Source organism: Caloenas nicobarica, chromosome 4 (genome assembly GCF_036013445.1).
Source record: "Caloenas nicobarica isolate bCalNic1 chromosome 4, bCalNic1.hap1, whole genome shotgun sequence".
Lineage (NCBI taxonomy): Eukaryota > Metazoa > Chordata > Aves > Columbiformes > Columbidae > Caloenas > Caloenas nicobarica.
The window spans coordinates 35,337,763-35,356,973 of record NC_088248.1 but is presented as its reverse complement, the minus strand read 5'-3'; the positions used below and the strand labels follow the sequence as shown (position 1 = coordinate 35,356,973).

The window sequence follows — 19,211 nt, the reverse complement described above, 5'->3', positions numbered from 1 at the left end:
AACCCCCACAACATCAAAAGAAAGCAACACCCAAAACCCAAACATGGAGAATAGGAATTTCTTCAGTACGTTTATATGCAGTGCACTAGAGGGCCCTCAGGAGTTAGAAATGGATGGAATGCACTTTTGGAAGTCACATACTTCACAGGACTTTTCATTACAGAATTTAAAATAGAAGTTTTGTTGGTGTTGGTTTTTTTTTTTTTTTTTTAAATAATGTGAGGTTCATGTAAGTTTAGAGCAGTTCATATGCCAACCACCTCTCAGTACAGTTAGCTTCCAGACAGTATTTAGCTCACAATGAAATACCTAAATGTGAACCATACTTAAAACTGAAATCTGTGCTAGAATACTTTGAGAACGTCGGTTTTTACTAAGTTACTATTATAAACCTAAGAAGTTTACCAGAATGAAGAATGTGTTGAGCTGAATAGGTAAGAGATTTTAATTTTTTATTGCAGCATGCATAGAATATGCACTTATTCTAACTTTGTGTTTTTGAAAGGATATATAAGCCACTGTCATTTTAGTTGAAAAACTATAGCTAGATCCTATTTATGGCTTCACAGAGTGAGATTATTAACTATCTCTCATATTTAATGTGCGTTTATGAATGTGAACTAGGGAAATTTGGCACTGCTAATATATTTTTCTATTAGTGAATATTTGGATATTTAACTGCTACAGTTACTGGTGCTTAATAATGTATAATTTGCAGCACTTCCACAACATGAGGTTTAGTGGAGACACTATCTTAGAAGAAAAAGATGATACTGATCTGCATTTGACAAGCTTTTCTTCTAGTGCTGGGATACAGCTAGCTGAGATTGCAAACTGAGCCTATATTTCATGATTTTGGTGTTTAAAGTGAAAGGTGTATTCTGACAAATTTATAGATACATACTGTCTCATCTAGAACTTCTGTCTCTTCAAAATACAAGATCACAAATGCCACGTGTAAGTGAAATGAAAAGCTGCTACTCGCTCTTTTTTTTTTTTGCAGTTTGCAAATGAGAACTTCAGATATTTTAGACTACAGTTCAGGAAACTTTGCTTACGTAGCTGGCTCCATTCATTCTCTCAAGCCAATCACTTCTCCTATGGTGACTGATAAGAATTTAACAGCTTGAGAAGGTGGAGTGTCAGCATCCTTAGTACTAAACACGTTCCCAGGCATATCAGCAGCCTCTGTCCATCACCCATGCTGGAAGCTATTTGGAAAAGGAGAAACAGAAATCGTGGAAGGGAAACCATGCATCATCGCCCTGCCTGGAGTGTACAGAAGACTTTATGCTGTTTTCATCATGTGGATTCACTAGAGAAATGACCACCTTTGATCAGCCAAGTAAAATCAAAAACTTGTTTGTTTGCTGCCTGTGCCCTCCACGAGTGCTGAGGCTCTGGACTTGCAGGCGCCCAAGGTCAAGGAGAAATCTGCTAGTAGGCACGGCGTGTGTGATCTACCTGGGATTCCTTGTCAGTCAAGTGGGTCATGTTTTACCCCAGCACAAAGGAAGACACCAAAAGATCAGTTCCAGAAGTCTCCAAGATGCAACCCAAACTCCTTTTCTGGGCATCCCACTGGATGGCACCCTGTCACCACCTGATTTCCAGGAACCCCAGCTTGGTGGCAATGGGACCTCTCTGCCACCCAATGTAGTTTATATCACCCTGCGGTCCAAGCGCAGTAAGCCAGCCAACATCAGAGGCACAGTGAAGCCGAAGCGCAGGAAGAAACATGTAATTCCTTTGTCCTATGGGCAGCACTTTCCAAAAGCTGCTTTTATGGGCCAAGAAGATACCTTTGACCAACAGCAGAGGAGGGCCATGTATGCTGTGGGTACAAGGGGACCAGCAATAGCTCCAGAGGCAAGAAAGCACCAACTGGATGAACACAGGCGAAAAGGAATGGCAATCAGGGAGAGGGGTCACTGGAGACCTGAGGGAATTTCTGGAGGTATCAAGGCACAGCCCCAGCCTGAGGAGAGCAATATCAGGATTTACAGCGAGAGCTCTCCCTCTTGGCTGAGCAAAGAAGACATCCTAAACATGCGCATACTGGCAGATTCTCGGATAGAGAGCATCCAAGAAGTACCTGCTCACAAAGCAGTCCTGGCAGTATTTGCGACGGGTCCCAGCACCACAGGAACTGCTTGTGACCAGGGGCACTGTGGCATCATCAAAAGACCCCTCGACATAAGCGAGGTGTTTGCCTTTCATTTGGATAGGATCTTGGGGCTGAACAGGAGCTTACCTTCTGTGAGTAGGAGGTCGGAGTTCTTCCAAGGTAACGCATTCCCATGGCTTTCAGCTTGCAGGTGGGGTGCTGAGGTTTCCTTCCCTCTCCCATGTTAAGCACAGGGCATCAGCCAACTTTAACTCCTGAGAGCCTGAGAATTAGCCCCATCATCACAGGGAAGCAAAGCTGGTATCTGTGAAATTTCTGCAGTGCAATTATCCTGTTTGAAGGACGCAATACCCTAAAGTTTAGGTCAAATACCACTGAGCTGCTGAGGGTAGTAACAATTTCTCTTCTGTGAGAGTCTGGAATGAGAAAAAAAAAAAAAGAGGGAGTCATTTGTAGATTGTATGACATTGTACAGGCTGCCTGAAGTGGAACTGGTGAAACAAATTCCAAAATACCCTGTGATTCAATTTTATGTATTTATTTCTTTATTTTTAAAAGTTTTGTCATCTTTTAGATTTGACTTTTATAAAATGTTGAAAGTGAGCACAAGAATTCACCATTCAAACAGGTGGTAGGAGCAGGTTTTTTAATCAGATAACCTACTCAGAAAGGTAGGGGACCTTCCTGCAGAAGCTTGATACTAATATCATGGTACTAACACCTCTGGAAACAGAATTCTTTTTCAAAAGTGCTTCCCTCTCCCCTGGTAATTAAAAAAATGCTATATTACAATGAATCCTGCTGTACATTTTGAGGTTCATTGCGCATGTATATATTATACAGGCAAAGAAATACACACAATATATATCTCTATGTGCCTGTTACATGATTGGTATAAAATTTTCAATTAAAATTTTGATTTTTATCCTTTAATGAAATTAAAGACAGATTTCAGACCTGTGAGTTAGAAGGCTACTTCTAACATTGGTCTCTTGTTAAATATGTCTTCAGCCTGACTGCTATTTTTGTACAGTCACTAATCACAATCCAAAAGGACTACATTGCATTTTAATGAATCATTGCTAAAGTGGCTCGCTATGTTTTTGCAGTTCATTTCTCCTGGCTGAAATTAGCTTATACCAAATACTTTTACATCAGTCTTGTTTCTCAAAAAAACCAAAAAAGAAATGTAAGAATGACTTTCTAAAGTCTGACAGCAAGAAGATGACCCAATGATCTCCAATTTCTTACTGCTTTGTAAACCTTCTCTTTGGCAGCCTGTACAGCAATGCGAATGAATCTCTAGGAACAACAGTTTGGAGGCTTCTGAATATTATTCATACTTGCAGAGAAGATACATTATGCTTAGTTTATTTCTAGGACCAAGAGTTATTGCTATAGAACTGTCATAAGGCATTAAGGTAGTTCTGCTGGAGGAACTCTGCACAGTGTGGCTGCGGAGATGACAGGCTGCCAGCCTCTGAAAACTGCTATTAGGCTAATTGTGCATTGTGTTTCTCAGTCTGTCACCTTACAGTATGTTTTGGACTGTCTGGGACAGAGAGTGTCATTTGGCTCTCTTTAATTTTCTTTTCCTCATAACTGGCTATGTTCCTATAGCAAGAAGACTGTTGCTAGGTGATGAGAAGAGAAATAACGTTATTTTGGTCTCACTTAATTTTTTCCAGCTAAAGGGTGAACAGAGCATTTGGAACAGTTACTGTACCTTGTCTCTCTCTTTAGCCTGGAAATATGCTGGAGCTCAGATGTCTAAGATCTGCTTGAACTCATTACTATTTACATGCTTGCATTTGGCATAATCTGGAAAACATCTGTGTAGAGAAAAAGTGCAAAAATATATTCTTAAAAATAATACGAACAATTGGTGATCTCATTTCTATAACCCATATGCATTTAAGAGTAGATGAGCACTGTAGTTTTTTTATAGGGCAGCTTCTGTGAATCATGGTTATTCATATGGGAAAGGAAGCAATGCAGGATTAGAGACTGTGCATGTGTGTATGAATGTACACAATTCTGGGCTGATATATCTCTCTCCACAACACATCCCTTTAGCTTGGCTCAGTTGTGATGTGATATAACAAGACATGTTTGATGTAGCATTAAAATCTTCAAAAAACGGGCTTTTCAAAACTGTCATTCATTTTGTCAAAAGCAGTTTCAAAGAATCGCTTAGTAAATCCCTGTTCAGGTTCTGTTTCCCCTAGTCTCACAAATCCCCCGCTGAGTTTTATTTTTTTTTAAAGTCCAGCAAAATACTGTATGCAAGTCCTCTGTCTGCTGCCCTTGCTTTCCCTAGTTATTGTAAACCATTTTAAGTGTTAACTGTGAATTTTTTATGGTTTATCTTGTTTTTCATCATGGATGGAAAATCAGGTATGCCAACTCTTCCCCTCTTATTTTTGAAATTAATTAGCTGAACATAAAAAGCTTGGAGAGTACAGGTGGGCAAAGCCCTTTTGAGTTCTGTGTTACAGGCTAAAATAACATGATTCTGGGCATACACAAGCGGTCATTCATTACTTGCATTGCTACCTACAAGGCATGAAAAATGTTGAGAGCTCCAAACACCTATAAACAAAGGATGAGCTGGTAAAACAACAAGAAATAATCATAAAACTGTCTCTCTGTGGAGAAAATGGAGGGGGACCCTTGCATGTCTGAGTTTTGGAATGGACACATTAATACCACGGGAATGAGAATCTTCATTATTTGGTTACCTTGAGGAACAGGAAAGGGAACAGGAAAGACAAAAGTGATCTTGCTTGGTGTCACAACCCTACCTTAATTAATTTGCACAGAAGCAAAGTAAAATGACTGCGTGTGTTGCCTCTAACTCAGCAACAGCATTTGCAGAGCAGGACGATGCCAGTGTTTGTTAGGGCTGGAGCAAGCACTGGAGTAACCTGGGCTGGAGCAGGCTCCCTTCTCTGGTGCAGCTGACAGCTGCAGGGATGGGACTCCGGCTTCCTGGGTCATAGCAACAAGGCTGGGCCCTACTCAGCTTTTGGTTCAAAATACGCAGCTATTGCTGTGCAGTTTTGTTGTACCACTGGCTGAGGGTCTGAACTACTGCGTGCTGACAACCTCTCCTCCTCCTCCCAGTTTTCTGATATCATAAGTTTCGCTAAGTGCGTTTTATCCTGTGCTGAGAAGAATAAGCACAGGTGTACTCAATGCAGTTGGACTTTTTTTTTAGCTACGGATTGAACCCACTATTTTCCTAGAACCACTTTTTTTCCTACAACAGGCAAGAAACTCTTCCTTTGAGTAACGCCTTTCATGGTTGGTTTAGTGCAAATAGATGAATGACATGTGATAGATAGCTCCACTGGTTGTACTTGTCATTTTGCTTTACTGGCCGCTACATGATGATAAATGGAGCCATAGGCTTTTCCATGTTATACCCTGCACTATCAGCCTGTCCTTGCCGTCCCACTGAGAGCTATTCAAAAGTAGCCAAAGATATTATGAATCACTAATGTCAGGGCAAAGAATAAGAAAAACCTAACACTGCCTCATGCATTCAGAATGCTCTAAACCACTTCAGTTTATCTGTCCTGTGTTCTGTCAACCCAAACAACTTGCACCATAGTGCTATACCTCTCAGAGGGGTAGCTGAGTGTGTATTTCCAATATTTCATTGGGTAGAGAAGTTCACAGTCTAGAGAGCAACTGACACACATTTAATGTATTCCTTAATTCTGATGTCCATATGAGCACAGGACACAAACATTGCAAATAAGGTGCACAGGGAAGAAAAATAAATGGCCTAACTTCTCTCTGCTTTCTGCTCCTGTCTCTTATATGTTCCCTCAGAACTTAAGCTCTAAAATTCAAGTAGTGCTCTGTAGGTCACTCCCCCTCAACTTTCCACACTAAATTACCCCCTCTTGCTAATACATGGGCAACTACACTATTTCTTCCAGATGTGGCGGTGGTGAGCTGTACTGCTTTACAGTGAACTATGAGAAGTTTGAGAAAAGGCTTTAAATCCCTCATGAAAGATTTGCTCTTTTTAGTGATGCTGTTGTGGGCATCTTTGAAATGTTTGCTTTCAAGGAAGTCAGAAAAAATGCTGTAGATACAAGTTAGAGCACAAGATAGAAGAGTAACACTTGCAAGAGCATCTTAGTTGTTAAAAAGCATGCAGACTATTTTTGAAGTGCTGTGGTGTGTGGACGTCCAAGATGACGCTTGCATTGAAGAAGCTCTGCAGTGATTCATTACCTAACTGCACAGTTTCAGCAGCCTGAGGTTTCACCTCCGTTAGCTTATTTAATTTAGGGTATCCTGAGCCAGTAGGTCCTGAGGGCCCAAGAAATTTTTAGGAATATTTTGATCTTTAAAAATGTGTATGAATTAATGGAAAGCTCATTCCTACACAAGTTTTGAGAAATCCCATGCAATTTTACAGATCATCTTTAGAAAGTCAAGTAAGTGTATCAATCTAAAATTTCAGATGAAAAGAAAAGCAAGTCTGTCAGCTTTGTGCAAAATTCAGTGCAATGCAGCTGCAGCAAAAGAAAAGCAGTAGCCCTTTGTGTTAATATATAAAGCTGATTAGGAAAGAAATGGCTGACGAACATACTGGACTTATTCTGAAGTGAGTTCAATCTCATCAGTTTTGGCTGTATCCAACTGGAATTTCCAGTTCTTAGCCAGGCCTTACTTTACACCATTCCATTAACTTCAGCCCCGTCCTCATGAGGTTTGAATCAGAAGAGCTCCACTGATTCAGTGGGGTCATGCCAATTCATGCAGCTATGAATCAGACCCCTTATCTGCTATAATTCAGCATGTTCATGTTTTTCCTGCAAGTGTCAAAAATTTGAGTCATTGCTCTTTACTGAAGCTGCTGTTTCATATTCCTGTAATTCAGTTTGTATTACAGAGTTGAAAGATTTTATTTTGGCTCATCTTTTCTGCTCCCACTTCCTCTGAAATGCAAACATTTCCTGTATTTAGCCTTGGTCTTTTAAAATGTTTTTGTATGTTAAAGGAAACTGGCAAGATATTATTCATATTTTTCAAGTATTTATATTACATGTGTTTATCATGTCCCTTTTGGGTAGACGGGAGATGTTTGTTTTGTTAGAAGGCCATTTATGTATTTGGTTTGTGGAAGAATTAATGAATAGTTACATAACTTGGTATTGGAGATATAAAAATGATAGATCAGACTTGGTCTTGAAGAAAGCTGTCCTTTTCTTGGTGACAATTCCCAATGCTATATATAGACTTTCTCCAACTGGCTTGGAAAAAGAGGCTTAGCCAGTAGCTGACCTGGCTTGGCTAAAGTCATCTACAGTGTAGGTGTTGGAGCCAGGGCAAGAAAGATGGGGAAATGGCTAGGATTTCCCAAATTAATTTCCTAAATAATTATTCAGGCGTCTCAGTAGGAGAAGCCTGATTTTCAGGAGCACTCAGCGCTTTTTTTCACCAAAGGAAAACGTGGAGCATGGTGCTGATACCTTGCCCTTGGTACTGATACCTGTTTTCTGTGTGCTATTTTCTGCTTGATTTGCCTCTGGAGAAGAAGATGCCATGGATCTCATTGCCTACATGCAAGTTTCTGAAAGCTTCTTTTCAGATATATCTCTGGCTCCATGGGCATGTGAAAGACAAAGAGACAGTTTAGGCTGCATTTAACAGTGATAAATTGTGCAATAGTGTGGGCTTTAGGTTCATTGACCTTCAAGGTGAATATAAATAAATTTTAAAGCTTTATACATCTTCCAACACTTGCTATTTAGTAAATAACAGCTTTGCAGTTAAATGGTTCCTCTTCTCTGTACAGAGGCACCATATTTTAGTCTTCTGTCTACACACAAAAATACAAAAGATTTCTTTGTTCTAATGTGTATCCAAGCCACAGTTGTTCCTGGGTCCTTGACAGTTTAAGGCAGCAGCAGCACTGCATCAGCAATGAAAAGGAGAGTTCCACTTCCTAAGAAGATAGATGTGCCTGTTACTTGATATAGAGTGAAATATATTTATCAGTTCTTATACTGGAAAAGCTCATTTTAAATTCTTTGCTGAGGCTTCTTTCCACTAAGAACTCTAAACACGTGAATTCACCAAAGCTAAGACCCTTGACTTAGTTTCAGGGGAGAGCAGAATATTCTTTACACAGAATAATTAAATAATTTGGCCAAAATAGCTGCTATATAAAGCAGATCTTATGTTATACCTGGGTAAAAGAAAGAAAAAAAAAGAAAAAAAGAAAAAAGAAAAAAGGAAAAGAGAAAAATGAAAAAAGAAAGAGAAAAAAGAAAAGAGAAAGATGAAAAAAGCAAAACAAACCAGGCAAACCACAAACAACTTTTCAAGGTGTTCATTCATGCTAAGCTGACGCTCTCTAGTATTCTCATATATAATTTCAGAGCTGTGAAGTTATACATTATAGGCCTAAAATACTAAGGATAACAAAATAAATCCACTTCGAGTATACTATTTTTAGTGTTTCTATGCCATTATGCAAAAAATCTTTAACATAAGTTTTCAGTTCTTGTAAATCATCATCAGTTCACTAGAATCAGAGGGAAATTACATTGCTGATTCACAATGGCATTGTAGGCTCTTAATCTATGTAAAAACTTTTTAATAGTCTGGTTTAGTATATGATTTTGTACATTAATATCTTGTTTCAAACAGAGAAAGCCTTCTGTACACTGAAGACATTTACAATGCTTGTGCTTCTTCCATTCCTGCAGTGGGTGGTTTTACCTGTGAGGTAAGACCACTTTAACCAAAGGATATCAAGTTATTAGTCCCTGACCATTTTTCCTGCCACTTCTGTAGAATGGTATAGTTCTTGATGTTCAGGCAAAGTCTAAAGAATGATCAAGTATGTCTGACAGTATTGCACGATACTGATGATCTGTGTTTCCTTTTTCAGATGGTCAAGCCTGCCCTGTTATTCTCTGGGATTCCTCACTGAGTCCAACAGATAATAATACCCATTCTTCAGTGAGATTAACCTGGGGGCAATATCAGCAGATATTGAAGCAGAAATGCTGGCAGAATGGTAAAGTTCCCAAAGCTGAGTGGGGCTGCACCGAAATCCATCATCATGAGTGGTCTAAGATGGCACTCTTTGATTTTCTTCTGCAGGTAAAACACTTACTGAATGCAACTACCTGCCTCAAAAATGACGTGAGCACACATTGGACTCCTAGAAAATTCATTTTAGTTTATTTCCTTTTTTTTAAATGGCAAAGAGATGTATTTGCAGAGTTTGAAGTTGTTTCTGTTTTTTTCTTTTGATTAAAATATCCAAGATGGAACTTGTAATCAAAGAAAGAAATCAGGAACTCAACTGACTCACTTTCTAAAAAAGGAAGAAAAGGCTTTTGTCTTGAGACATATTGTTTTACCTCACCTTGAGGCAGGCATACAGTTTCTCCTTGACACCTTGTTTCTGCAAACATACTTCTCGACTATGTTCACAACCATAAAACACTGGTGTTTTTCCTGTGTGGTCTTTCCTGCACCTTCCAAGCCCCCTGGGTGATTTAAGTGGTTTTGGTCAGCTGAAATCTGGATCAGGATAACAGTTGTAGTAGCAAATTTTCCTTCTTTTAAAAAACATAGTCAGCAATTTAACAAGGAAAGAATAGAGTAGCAAATGATGAATGATATGGCTGCTGTGCCTCAATTAGGTATCGCACATAATCATTAGCTCTCCAAATAACACCAAACTAGGGCTCTGTCCAGTGGTATCATAATGTGTGGCTACAGTTACAGCAATTATGTAGTAGAATATTAATATACTCCCTGTATTAATAAGGACTGAACTGAACCACCTGACTGGTGGTTTTCTACTTCCACTTCCAAGTGTCCTTGCCTGCCAGACAAGGACTGACTGAGCCTCCTGTAGCACTTAATGGTTTATTTAAAACTGCAGCAAGCACTGGTTTTATGCACTGTGTTTGGTTGTTCATATAATTCAGCTTTTTATAGAGTTACATTTCTTCAAATATGAAAATCGTGATTTGGCTTATGCACAGCGTATCCCTGTCCTTTGCAGGCCTGTGCTAGGATGAATGGATGTTTCCAATTCTTTTTGCGTTACAGTTTTGCAGACTTCTTATGTTAAACAGAGCATTCAATTCTTCTCTAAAAATAGATTGGCACTTGTTTAATGACTCCATCTTTAGGCCCATTATGAGCAAGTAATTGTTAGAAACGGGTATAAAGTCGTATGTGGATTACTTTGATGCTAAACATAGTAATAATACCCCTATAGGAATAGTACAAATTGTGTCATAGAGTTAATGTTTTCATACCGTTGTCTTCTTGTTGAGCAGTTTAAAAGCTCTCATGAGTTCTGTGTTGATTCTTAAGGTCTCCTAAGACAAGTTTTTAATCTTCATAATAGAACTCCTATTATCCAGTTAAAATAAGATACAACCAGAGTGAACTGTACACGAAATAAAGTAACGAATTACTATTTTAACAGTAGCTGGTATCAGAGTGATTTATACCTCCAGTTGCCTACCAGAAAAGGATGCGCATACCAGAAAGTGGGTCTTATGGTTCTTAAAGAGTAAAATTTTATCTGGGTACTCTTAACTTACAAGTTTATCAGCAGTAGAACATGAAGACTCTAAGACAAAAAAAAATGCCAAGAGGGGAATCTGTGCTCCATGAGCCACTGAGAAATAAATAATAATGGTGAAAAGTATTCTCTATTAAACATACTTCCCTCAGAATAATGGGTTTGGTGTTCATAATAGATGCTCCTAATCTCTGGTTTCAAATGCTATAAAACATAGAGGCAGACTGAAAAATGCTTATAGCTGACCTTCACTTGCCTATACAAGAACTCCAGTAAAATAAGAACATTAAATGTAGAATAGCTTATTTAATTTTGGAAGTTTAGACCTCTCATGTACATAAATATATGACAAAAACCAATGCTAAACTATTAAGGTTGCAGCAGCAATTCCAGAGCATCCCATCATTCTGTCTTAACACCGAAATGATGCGAGAGATTATGAAGAGGCTGTCTGTATGAGCATGATCTCCTCATCTATTTAATCCATGTAAAGAATGTGGTACAGATGAATTAGAGCTATAAATCAAAGGTGTCTCTCTGGAAGGCCTCTGCTTCATTTTTTGGCAAAGCCTTTGGATGATTTGAATGAGAGAACCCATGAACTACAACACCGCAAGCAAGAGAGGCTCCAGTGCCTGCAGCTGCTGATGTTGCTCATGAAAGGAAAAAGAAGAAATCTGTTCCTTTCATTAGGATTTTTGCAGTTGGAAACAAACACTGCCACCAAGACCAATGGCAACAGTCCTACATTTTAAGAAAAAACAAAACCACTGTCAGACTTTCGTTTGATGAACAAAATTAGGAGGCCTTTTCAATATGCAACATAGTTCTAAATCAAGAGAAAAGTCCAACCAGTTCATTTCACCGGAGTTCTCATGAGAATAAAATTGTAATTTTAGGCAGCTTATGTGAACATTAATGTTTTTATGCTTAGAGCATCCCTGGCGGGGGACGAGCTGGAGCCCAGGGCAGGCAGGGCCAGCAGCAATGGGAAAGTCAACCCAGCAGGAAAGATGGTGAAAGCCACAGGTCCCATTGACAGCCCAGGGAGCAACAGCTCCAAGGCCAACAAGCAGGAACCCCAAGCAGCAATATAGAAGAAGCAGGACAAGCAGCAGATACACTCCCCTAGAAAGCCTCAGAAGTGGCAGACCTAAGCTTAAATAGGGCTCCTGGGCCCATGGACAAAGGGGGTGTGTGTGTGGAGGTCCCAGGTGAGGGTGCTTAGGGCAATTGAAGCCTGTTTGTGCACTCAGGGCCCTGACAATGTTGTGTATTTACTCTCATCCAGTCAACAGGGGTAGAAGCACTTTCAAGGAGTTATTTATCAGTCTTGTATTAGATGGTTATCCTAAAATGGCATCATTTGCTCTGAGGGTGCCTCATACTTGTCATTGTTTATGAAAGGAAATGTAAACAACTAAGTCAGAGGAGACACTTAACATTTACACCACTAAAGTTAAACCAGATGTGTTCCTTCCAGCTAAGTGCTGTGAGATGAATAAGCAGGGGCTCACATGGGAAAAAATAGCCTAGACCATCATGTCATTAAAGTATATATCACAGTGCAACTCAGGGAGATTGCTCCATGATTATAAATGCACTCTTAGTTCTTGCCTTTTTTAGCTTCAGATGGTTTGCTGTGCCCCTTCCTAATCTTTTCAATTATTTTGCATACTATTAGTCCAATGTGCCTCACAAAATGGAGACCCCCTGTGTGTCAGCCTGTGCTATTTCTATTGTTCTCCGGCAGAGAAAATGTAAAAAACCTACAGCCTGCTGAAAAAAATGGAATTGTATTCACCATATTGTTATTCCAGCTACACAGTGGGATTGTTCCATTATTTTCAAAGAATTTCTACTAACATAACAAATCATGGCTATAGAATGGATAAAACACACAGTCAGGGAAATTGCTTCCAACAGTACTTGAAGTATGGGGACCAGGTCTTCAACACCATTTCACTCCTGACTTTGATTATACTTGTCCTGACCTTGCTTTCCTGGCAGCTGTGTTAGTGAGTGATGTCTCACAGCGACATTTCACCCCAAACACTTTGACATTGTTTTCATTTGGCACTCTGCTGTACTTTGTCTTAGATCTATAATCGACTAGACAGAAACTGCTGTGGATTCAAACCTCTCAAGGAGGATTCCTGCGTGCAGCAAGGACTGAAGCTGAAATGTAGTGATCAAGATTCTGTTGACCTGACACACATAGTTCAGAGAAGGCATGACCGAAGGCACTTGACCTTTATAGATAATAAGGGTTTCTTTGACAGAAACGAGGACAATCTTGACTTCAAAATACTACAAGGAATCAATGAGTAAGTTTTAAGTTATTCATTTTGTAAAAAAATTGATAATTTCTTTCCAGTCTGAGCATGAGATACCGAGTTACTGGAATAGATATCAACCCAAGACATTGACAGGATGTGTCTAAAAATGTATGAGTAATTCCACTGCTGTATAAGATACAATTAACATGCATATGATTAGGCATGTATGGACTTCCTTTGCTGAGTCGCAGTCTATATTCATAGAATTGATTGCTAAACCACAACATAAATATTGCAATTCAGAGTGATGGCAAAGCTGATTAATTTCTTTGTGCTTTTCCAGATTCCCTGAATCTGCAGTTTCAGTACTGAGGAGCCAGCGTTTACGTGAGAAGTTACTTCAGTCTTTGTTCCTTGACAAAATATACTGGGAGAGCCAAGGAGGCAGAAAAGGAATTGAGAAGCTTATAGATGTAATAGAAAGGAGGTCCAAAATTCTTCTTACTTATATAAATGCGCATGGAGCCAAAGTGTTGCCCATGAATGAATGAAACAGTCTTGTTTCTAACTGATAGTCTAAAAAAATTTGTATGAGGCAAAAACTGACAGTAAAATTGATTTAATTTAAAGGCTTATTTATTTTTTTCCAAACTTTCAAATTTAATTTTAAATGAGAAATATTATGTGGTTTAGAAGCAACATTTAAATGTCAGCTGCAGCTCAACACCATGCAGTCTCTTCTATGTCACCACTGAAATGAAAAATAACCAAATGGTACAATAAGTAATGTAGTAATATATCGGTACCATGAAGACTCCTTCTGTTAAACTGTTTGAAAATTAGCAACAGGATTTTCAGTACATTAGGCTGGATTATTCTTACTTCCCTCATTCAAGTCGGTAAAAGTTTTACTGCAAATTTAAGTGGGGACAGAGATTTGTAACCACTTAATACATTGATGAAAACTGTCATCTCATCTACCTGCTGAAACATATCTAGTACAGGAATTCATCTTTTGATTATGAATACTAAAATGCTGACATTTCCAAAGGCTTATTTTGTTTGATTTTATTTTGATCTTTTGAAATGGGAGGACTAAATTCAGCTCTTTTGAATGCAGAGGTGTTTGCACTGAACACAAGGGAAATTTAAAAACAGTGAGGAGAACATGGCTTTAACAATAATAATTCATTTGACAAATACAGTTTTTACCTGTCCAGTATGGAGTACAGTTTATCACGAGTCACTCATTACAATGTACTGTTTTAAGTACAGGTTGTTTTGATGTGTGGGTGGATGATCTGATGTCTTCTGCCTATTGATTAACTGGGTGTTACTCACAGAATCATCCTTTATTACCACTATGTTTAAAAAAAAAAAAATTAGCTTTAGCTTTGTGTGAATATGCTGCTAAATAAGTGCACATTCTGTTTTTGCAACATTCTTGACAATATTTTTTTAGATTATTATAAAAAAATAGACCGACTAAGGACATTAGTGTTGTTAAACTCAGCACAGAAAATGTTCGTGCTGTGTGCTCAGCTCTTGCCAGCAATACAGGCTCTGGCTTTCCATTAAGATTGGCCACTGCAGGGTGATGATTCTGATGACTCACTCCAAGTATTCCTCCAGGTAAGGTTGTTAGAGAAGGCTGGATAAGCACTTTGGATTATTAACCCTCACCTGCTCCAGAAATAAAATATCAACTGATATAGTCTATCATGACAGACACATTCTACCTGTCTGTTTAGAAAGACTCTTACAATCTTTCTAGAAAAATATGGATTATCTTCTTGCTGTGAGATAATGGCAGAAGTGGAAAACTTTCATAGTGACTCTTGTCTTTATGTATAGTAAAAAATATAAGGTGTACAATATTTTTAAAAATGCTCGTGTAGTGGTAATAAAGAGAAACTGAAATGTTTTGTGTTGATGTTAATGTGGAAGGGTGAATTTAATGTTTTAAATAACTACAATTCCACTGCAGTCAAAACAGATTTTCTTTCTTAGGATCAAACCAGCTATTAACAATAATTGCATTACTAGAAGAAACAGATCTCTTTATAGGCAGATTTAAAGATACTTAGTAAAAATTGAAGAACTTGGCCACTTAAATAATATTTTATTTTATTCTGTCAGCAAAGGGCAGATAAATTTATAAAAACTTCCTAGAACTTAACTATTGCCTTGAGAGGACACATATTAGATGCCTTGGACTTTTTAATAGCATCAATGTAGAATTTTATAGGATTTTCATATTATCCCTTACTTAAAATGTTGTAACTTACTAACTGGGTAATTTCTATCTCAGAAACAAAACCAGTACTATAGCTTGCACTGTGAACAGAGCCTAGAGAAAGAAATTATCCTCCGAATCCATTTAATGTGGAATTCCTGTTGCAGTAAATTCCACTCTTTGGTGGCTGTTACCATCAATTTCTCTCATTTTCTAGCCTATTTCAGAGTTTTCTTCCTTCTAGATAGCTGTTCAAATGGATTATCACATGGTGCTGAGGGGGAAAAAAAGGCGCAACTCTTAGCTGCACTGATCTCAGAAGAAGGCCAGGGGGAGATGCAAGTGTGTACCTGATCATGAAAAGAAGTCCCATGAGAACTCTGTCTTCTAGCTTCTCCTCTTTCTGTCTCTGGTGCTGCACATCCTGATGCCAAGTCATTGCCTGGTTGTTTTTTCCAAAATTGACTCATTGCCCAAGAAGAGAAAAAAATCAGAAGTCATGATTTTTTTCTATTTTCAGGTTAGGTCATTTATTGTTATGGTAATAATTTGATGCATTCTTCTCAGTTTCTTCTGGACATGGACTAGTGTTTCCTTAAGCATGATACATGCTTTTTTATTTGCCCGGCAGTTCAGTGCCAGCTCTTAAAGCAGCAATGTAATTGCCAGCTAGTGAGTAATTGCCCAGAAGCTGACCTGGAGCAATGCCTCTCAGTGGTCCTAAGCTTAAGAGGTCCAAGCAGCCAAGATGCTCTACAGTAGTTGAAAATTTGACCCAGCATGAAAAACATAACTGTAAAGAGCAGATTTTCTGGAGACAAATCCTGCAAATGAATGTTCTTAGGAAATGAATGGTGTTTTTTACTAGACATTTTTGGTGACAGAGGCATACAGATCGAGTTGTCGTTAAAGCTCATCTACAGGGCTAAACAATATTTAGACTTATGTAGAAAGTAGACGGGGAAGGATGGGTGTATCTCTCTGTGCCGTCCAGTATGGACCAGACAGGCACATACAGGTACTGTCTTCTCAGAACTGCTGCAGGGACCAGTGAGCCCAGAGCCAAGGGCCGAGGCAGACTGGTCTGTGCCACTGCTGCACACATTGCACTTTCCAAGGGCAAAGGAATACTTCTTTCTCTGAAACTCTGAATTTGAGTCTAGGGCATGGTGTTCTGCATCCTGCTCCCACCTTGCAATAGTGTCTTAGCCTTGCGTTACGTGTAGCTGAAGGCCTTGCTTTCTGTGCTCTGTTAACATGCCGTATTTCTGATGCATACGAACACTCCCACAGTCTCCAGGGAAGTCAGGAGAGGCTTTGTGAAACTGGGCAGTGGGACTGGACTGGAAATTGCTTCTAATTCTAATTCTCTAATGTTGGTAACAAACTTGGAGCTTGGTGCTTTAACCCAGTATAGTCAATAATACAAAGTGTGATTGCAATAGTGCTGATGAGTACCTACCAGCCAAGTTCTAGGTTTTTTTACAAAAATGAAGGATTCTGTACTTTTTGAGTGCATTTGCATAAATGCTCCAGTAAAAAATACAAAAGAAGCACTTTGCAGGGCTTATTTGCTGCTACTACATTCAAGATATCTGCTCTCCCGTCAGTAACAAAAATAAAGTTTATGAGGAAATCACTTCCTTTTAAAACAGCGTGACGTTAGACTGACATTCCTGCACTATACCCTAAGTAATATTAACCGACAGGAAAAAACCCAAAGAAGCCTTACTCTACCTGTGGTGGTGATTGACAGAAAGCCAAGAAACAGTGTTTTAGTCATCTTTGCTGGGCTGTCTTCCATTTATGGGCATATGGGATCAGACAAAGATTCCTATTGCACATTAGTCGGAAGGGAGTAACCAACGGCAACAGTCCAAAACCTGTGGGTGGGAAGAGACGATTATGTCATTCTTGAGTCTGCCTGAAAGCCAGACCCACATGAAATGGAATTACAAAGGAAGTCAAGAGCGTTTGCTGATTTCATAACATTGGAAGACAGAGCTTAAAATAAGCAGCACAGGCACAGATGCCTTAAAATTCCTCGGGAGCCTGCCAGCAAGTTAGTAATCTTAAATGTTTTAGAAGCTGAAGACATGAAAACTTTTGTGGAGCAGTTTCCTTTTTTTTGGGGGGGTGGGGGGGAAGGTGAGTGTGTATTCTATAATGTACTATAGTACAAAAGACAAATTCCATGGTTTCAAAAGAGCAAATGCAGATTTGGGGTACAATAAGGGAGAAGCTTCCAGTACTAATTCTGGGAACGCTTTCATGCATGTGTGTGTATGCAAACACAAACATATGTGTATATGTATATATACCTTGTCTTTTTTTTCTATAAAATGGTCAGTTTGGCTAATAAAGAGTAAGTTGTTTATACAATTTGCTGTTTACATGTAGAATTGTATTTGTGAGTGTGAGTCAGATTTTGGGTATACACAACTAGAAGTTTAAACAAAACATTATAATGGATGAAATTTTTGTTCTCAAAGGATTAACTCTCCCCTTGCTGACACATTTGTATAATCTTAAAAGTTTTCTACTTACAAGTGTAGAGAAAAACAGCAATATGTTTGTATCTGAGCTAAACTGCCAGAGTGATATCAACTCAGATTTTTTGAGTTTTACATTAAATATTGAATTTCCATTTTCTTTTGAAATCTGTGTATTTTAAAAATCATTTTTTCTGTCCTTTTATTAGTAACAGGAAAAGCACTATCACAAGAAATGAATTGTTTGAATCTCTGCTGCTGTTGTCATATAATCTCTGGGAATATACAAAATAAAATAGTATCTTCACGAGATTTTCAGTTCAGATCTCTAAGTTGCAATAACAAAATCATACTACATATTAATGTAGTATGTGGATCACTAGATACTGTTTAGAAAGAGCTGTGGCCTTGAAACTGCTTCTTCAGAGAAACAATCCAAACCAGATTATGAAGCTCTTCCTGTGGAAAGATTTTCTAGCTGTTTACTCATGAGACTTGTAACTCCTTCTTACTGAGCTGATTCACTGTAGCTGTGGAGCTTCTGGCTCCCGCGGCATTAGTACTTACTGCTGCCTGCAGCCGTTCCGACAGTGCCTCCTTACACAGACATTGAGCAGAAGAGGCCAAGCTCATTTATGATGCCAGAACAGAAGTATTGGTCAGTGACTGGTAACCTTTATGACACAACCTGGTCAAGTAGAGGAATAGGAGAAAGACACTGAACTCTACGTGGAATAGAGACGCACACAGAGTTAAAGTAGCCTAAGAACTTCTGGGCTCTGAAGCTTGCATTTTTTCCGTGGTCCAAGAGAGACTAATGGGAAACAAAAAGATGATGAAACATTTTTAAACATTCTCTTTCCCACACAAAACAATTTGATTTGTTTTATTAAAAACGTTATTTATTTTTGCACATTACTGTATACTGCAGGTGAAATTCTCTCAGATAGATTTGTGTAAATTTGTTGTGATTCCATTGAATTATCCAATTTCCAGATAAAACAGTTTAAGTCAGTGAGGTTAATCCATATTCTCAGAACTGAACCCTAAGCTCAAAAGGAGACCTTAGGAGAGTGGCAAACAAATAAGAAGGAGAGTTGCCTGAGATATAGCACAAGTATAGAACTTGGCATGCAAGTTCTCTAAACAAATATCTGTGGGCTCTAAGCAGGATCTACAAGTTTTCTTTGAAGACTATCAGCCTATTCCACCTGTATTTCTGTGGAGACCCCTCACCTAGCCAAATAAAGCATTTGAAATAAAAAATAAAATAAGCAGTGCAGCAGTATCTTCTATGTGTCATGAATTATATTAATTGTATTTCAAAATGACCATGTTAATAAAAAATTCCATGATATATAAAGAATGCTTTATTTGTGGATTGAAGTCTGATTAAAAGATGGTGAGCAAAGGGTAGAGCTTCTCAGAATGGACAGAGTCAAGCAATGAGGTCCTCCGGAAGAACTCTGGAAGATCCTCATGAAACTGAGTA

General features: G+C 38.6%; 1 protein-coding gene across 1 annotated transcript; it reads left to right on the top strand.

Moving 5' to 3' along the window:
* The first annotated feature begins 263 nt into the window (after positions 1-263).
* GASK1B (golgi associated kinase 1B) lies at positions 264-17,388 on the top strand. Its single transcript, XM_065634832.1, has 5 exons — positions 264-434; positions 1,004-2,287; positions 9,051-9,265; positions 12,813-13,039; positions 13,335-17,388. The coding sequence occupies exons 2-5, from the start codon at positions 1,291-1,293 to the stop codon at positions 13,540-13,542; spliced, it is 1,647 nt and encodes a 548-aa protein (XP_065490904.1). The 5' UTR covers positions 264-434; positions 1,004-1,290; the 3' UTR covers positions 13,543-17,388.
* Positions 17,389-19,211: the final 1,823 nt, after the last annotated feature.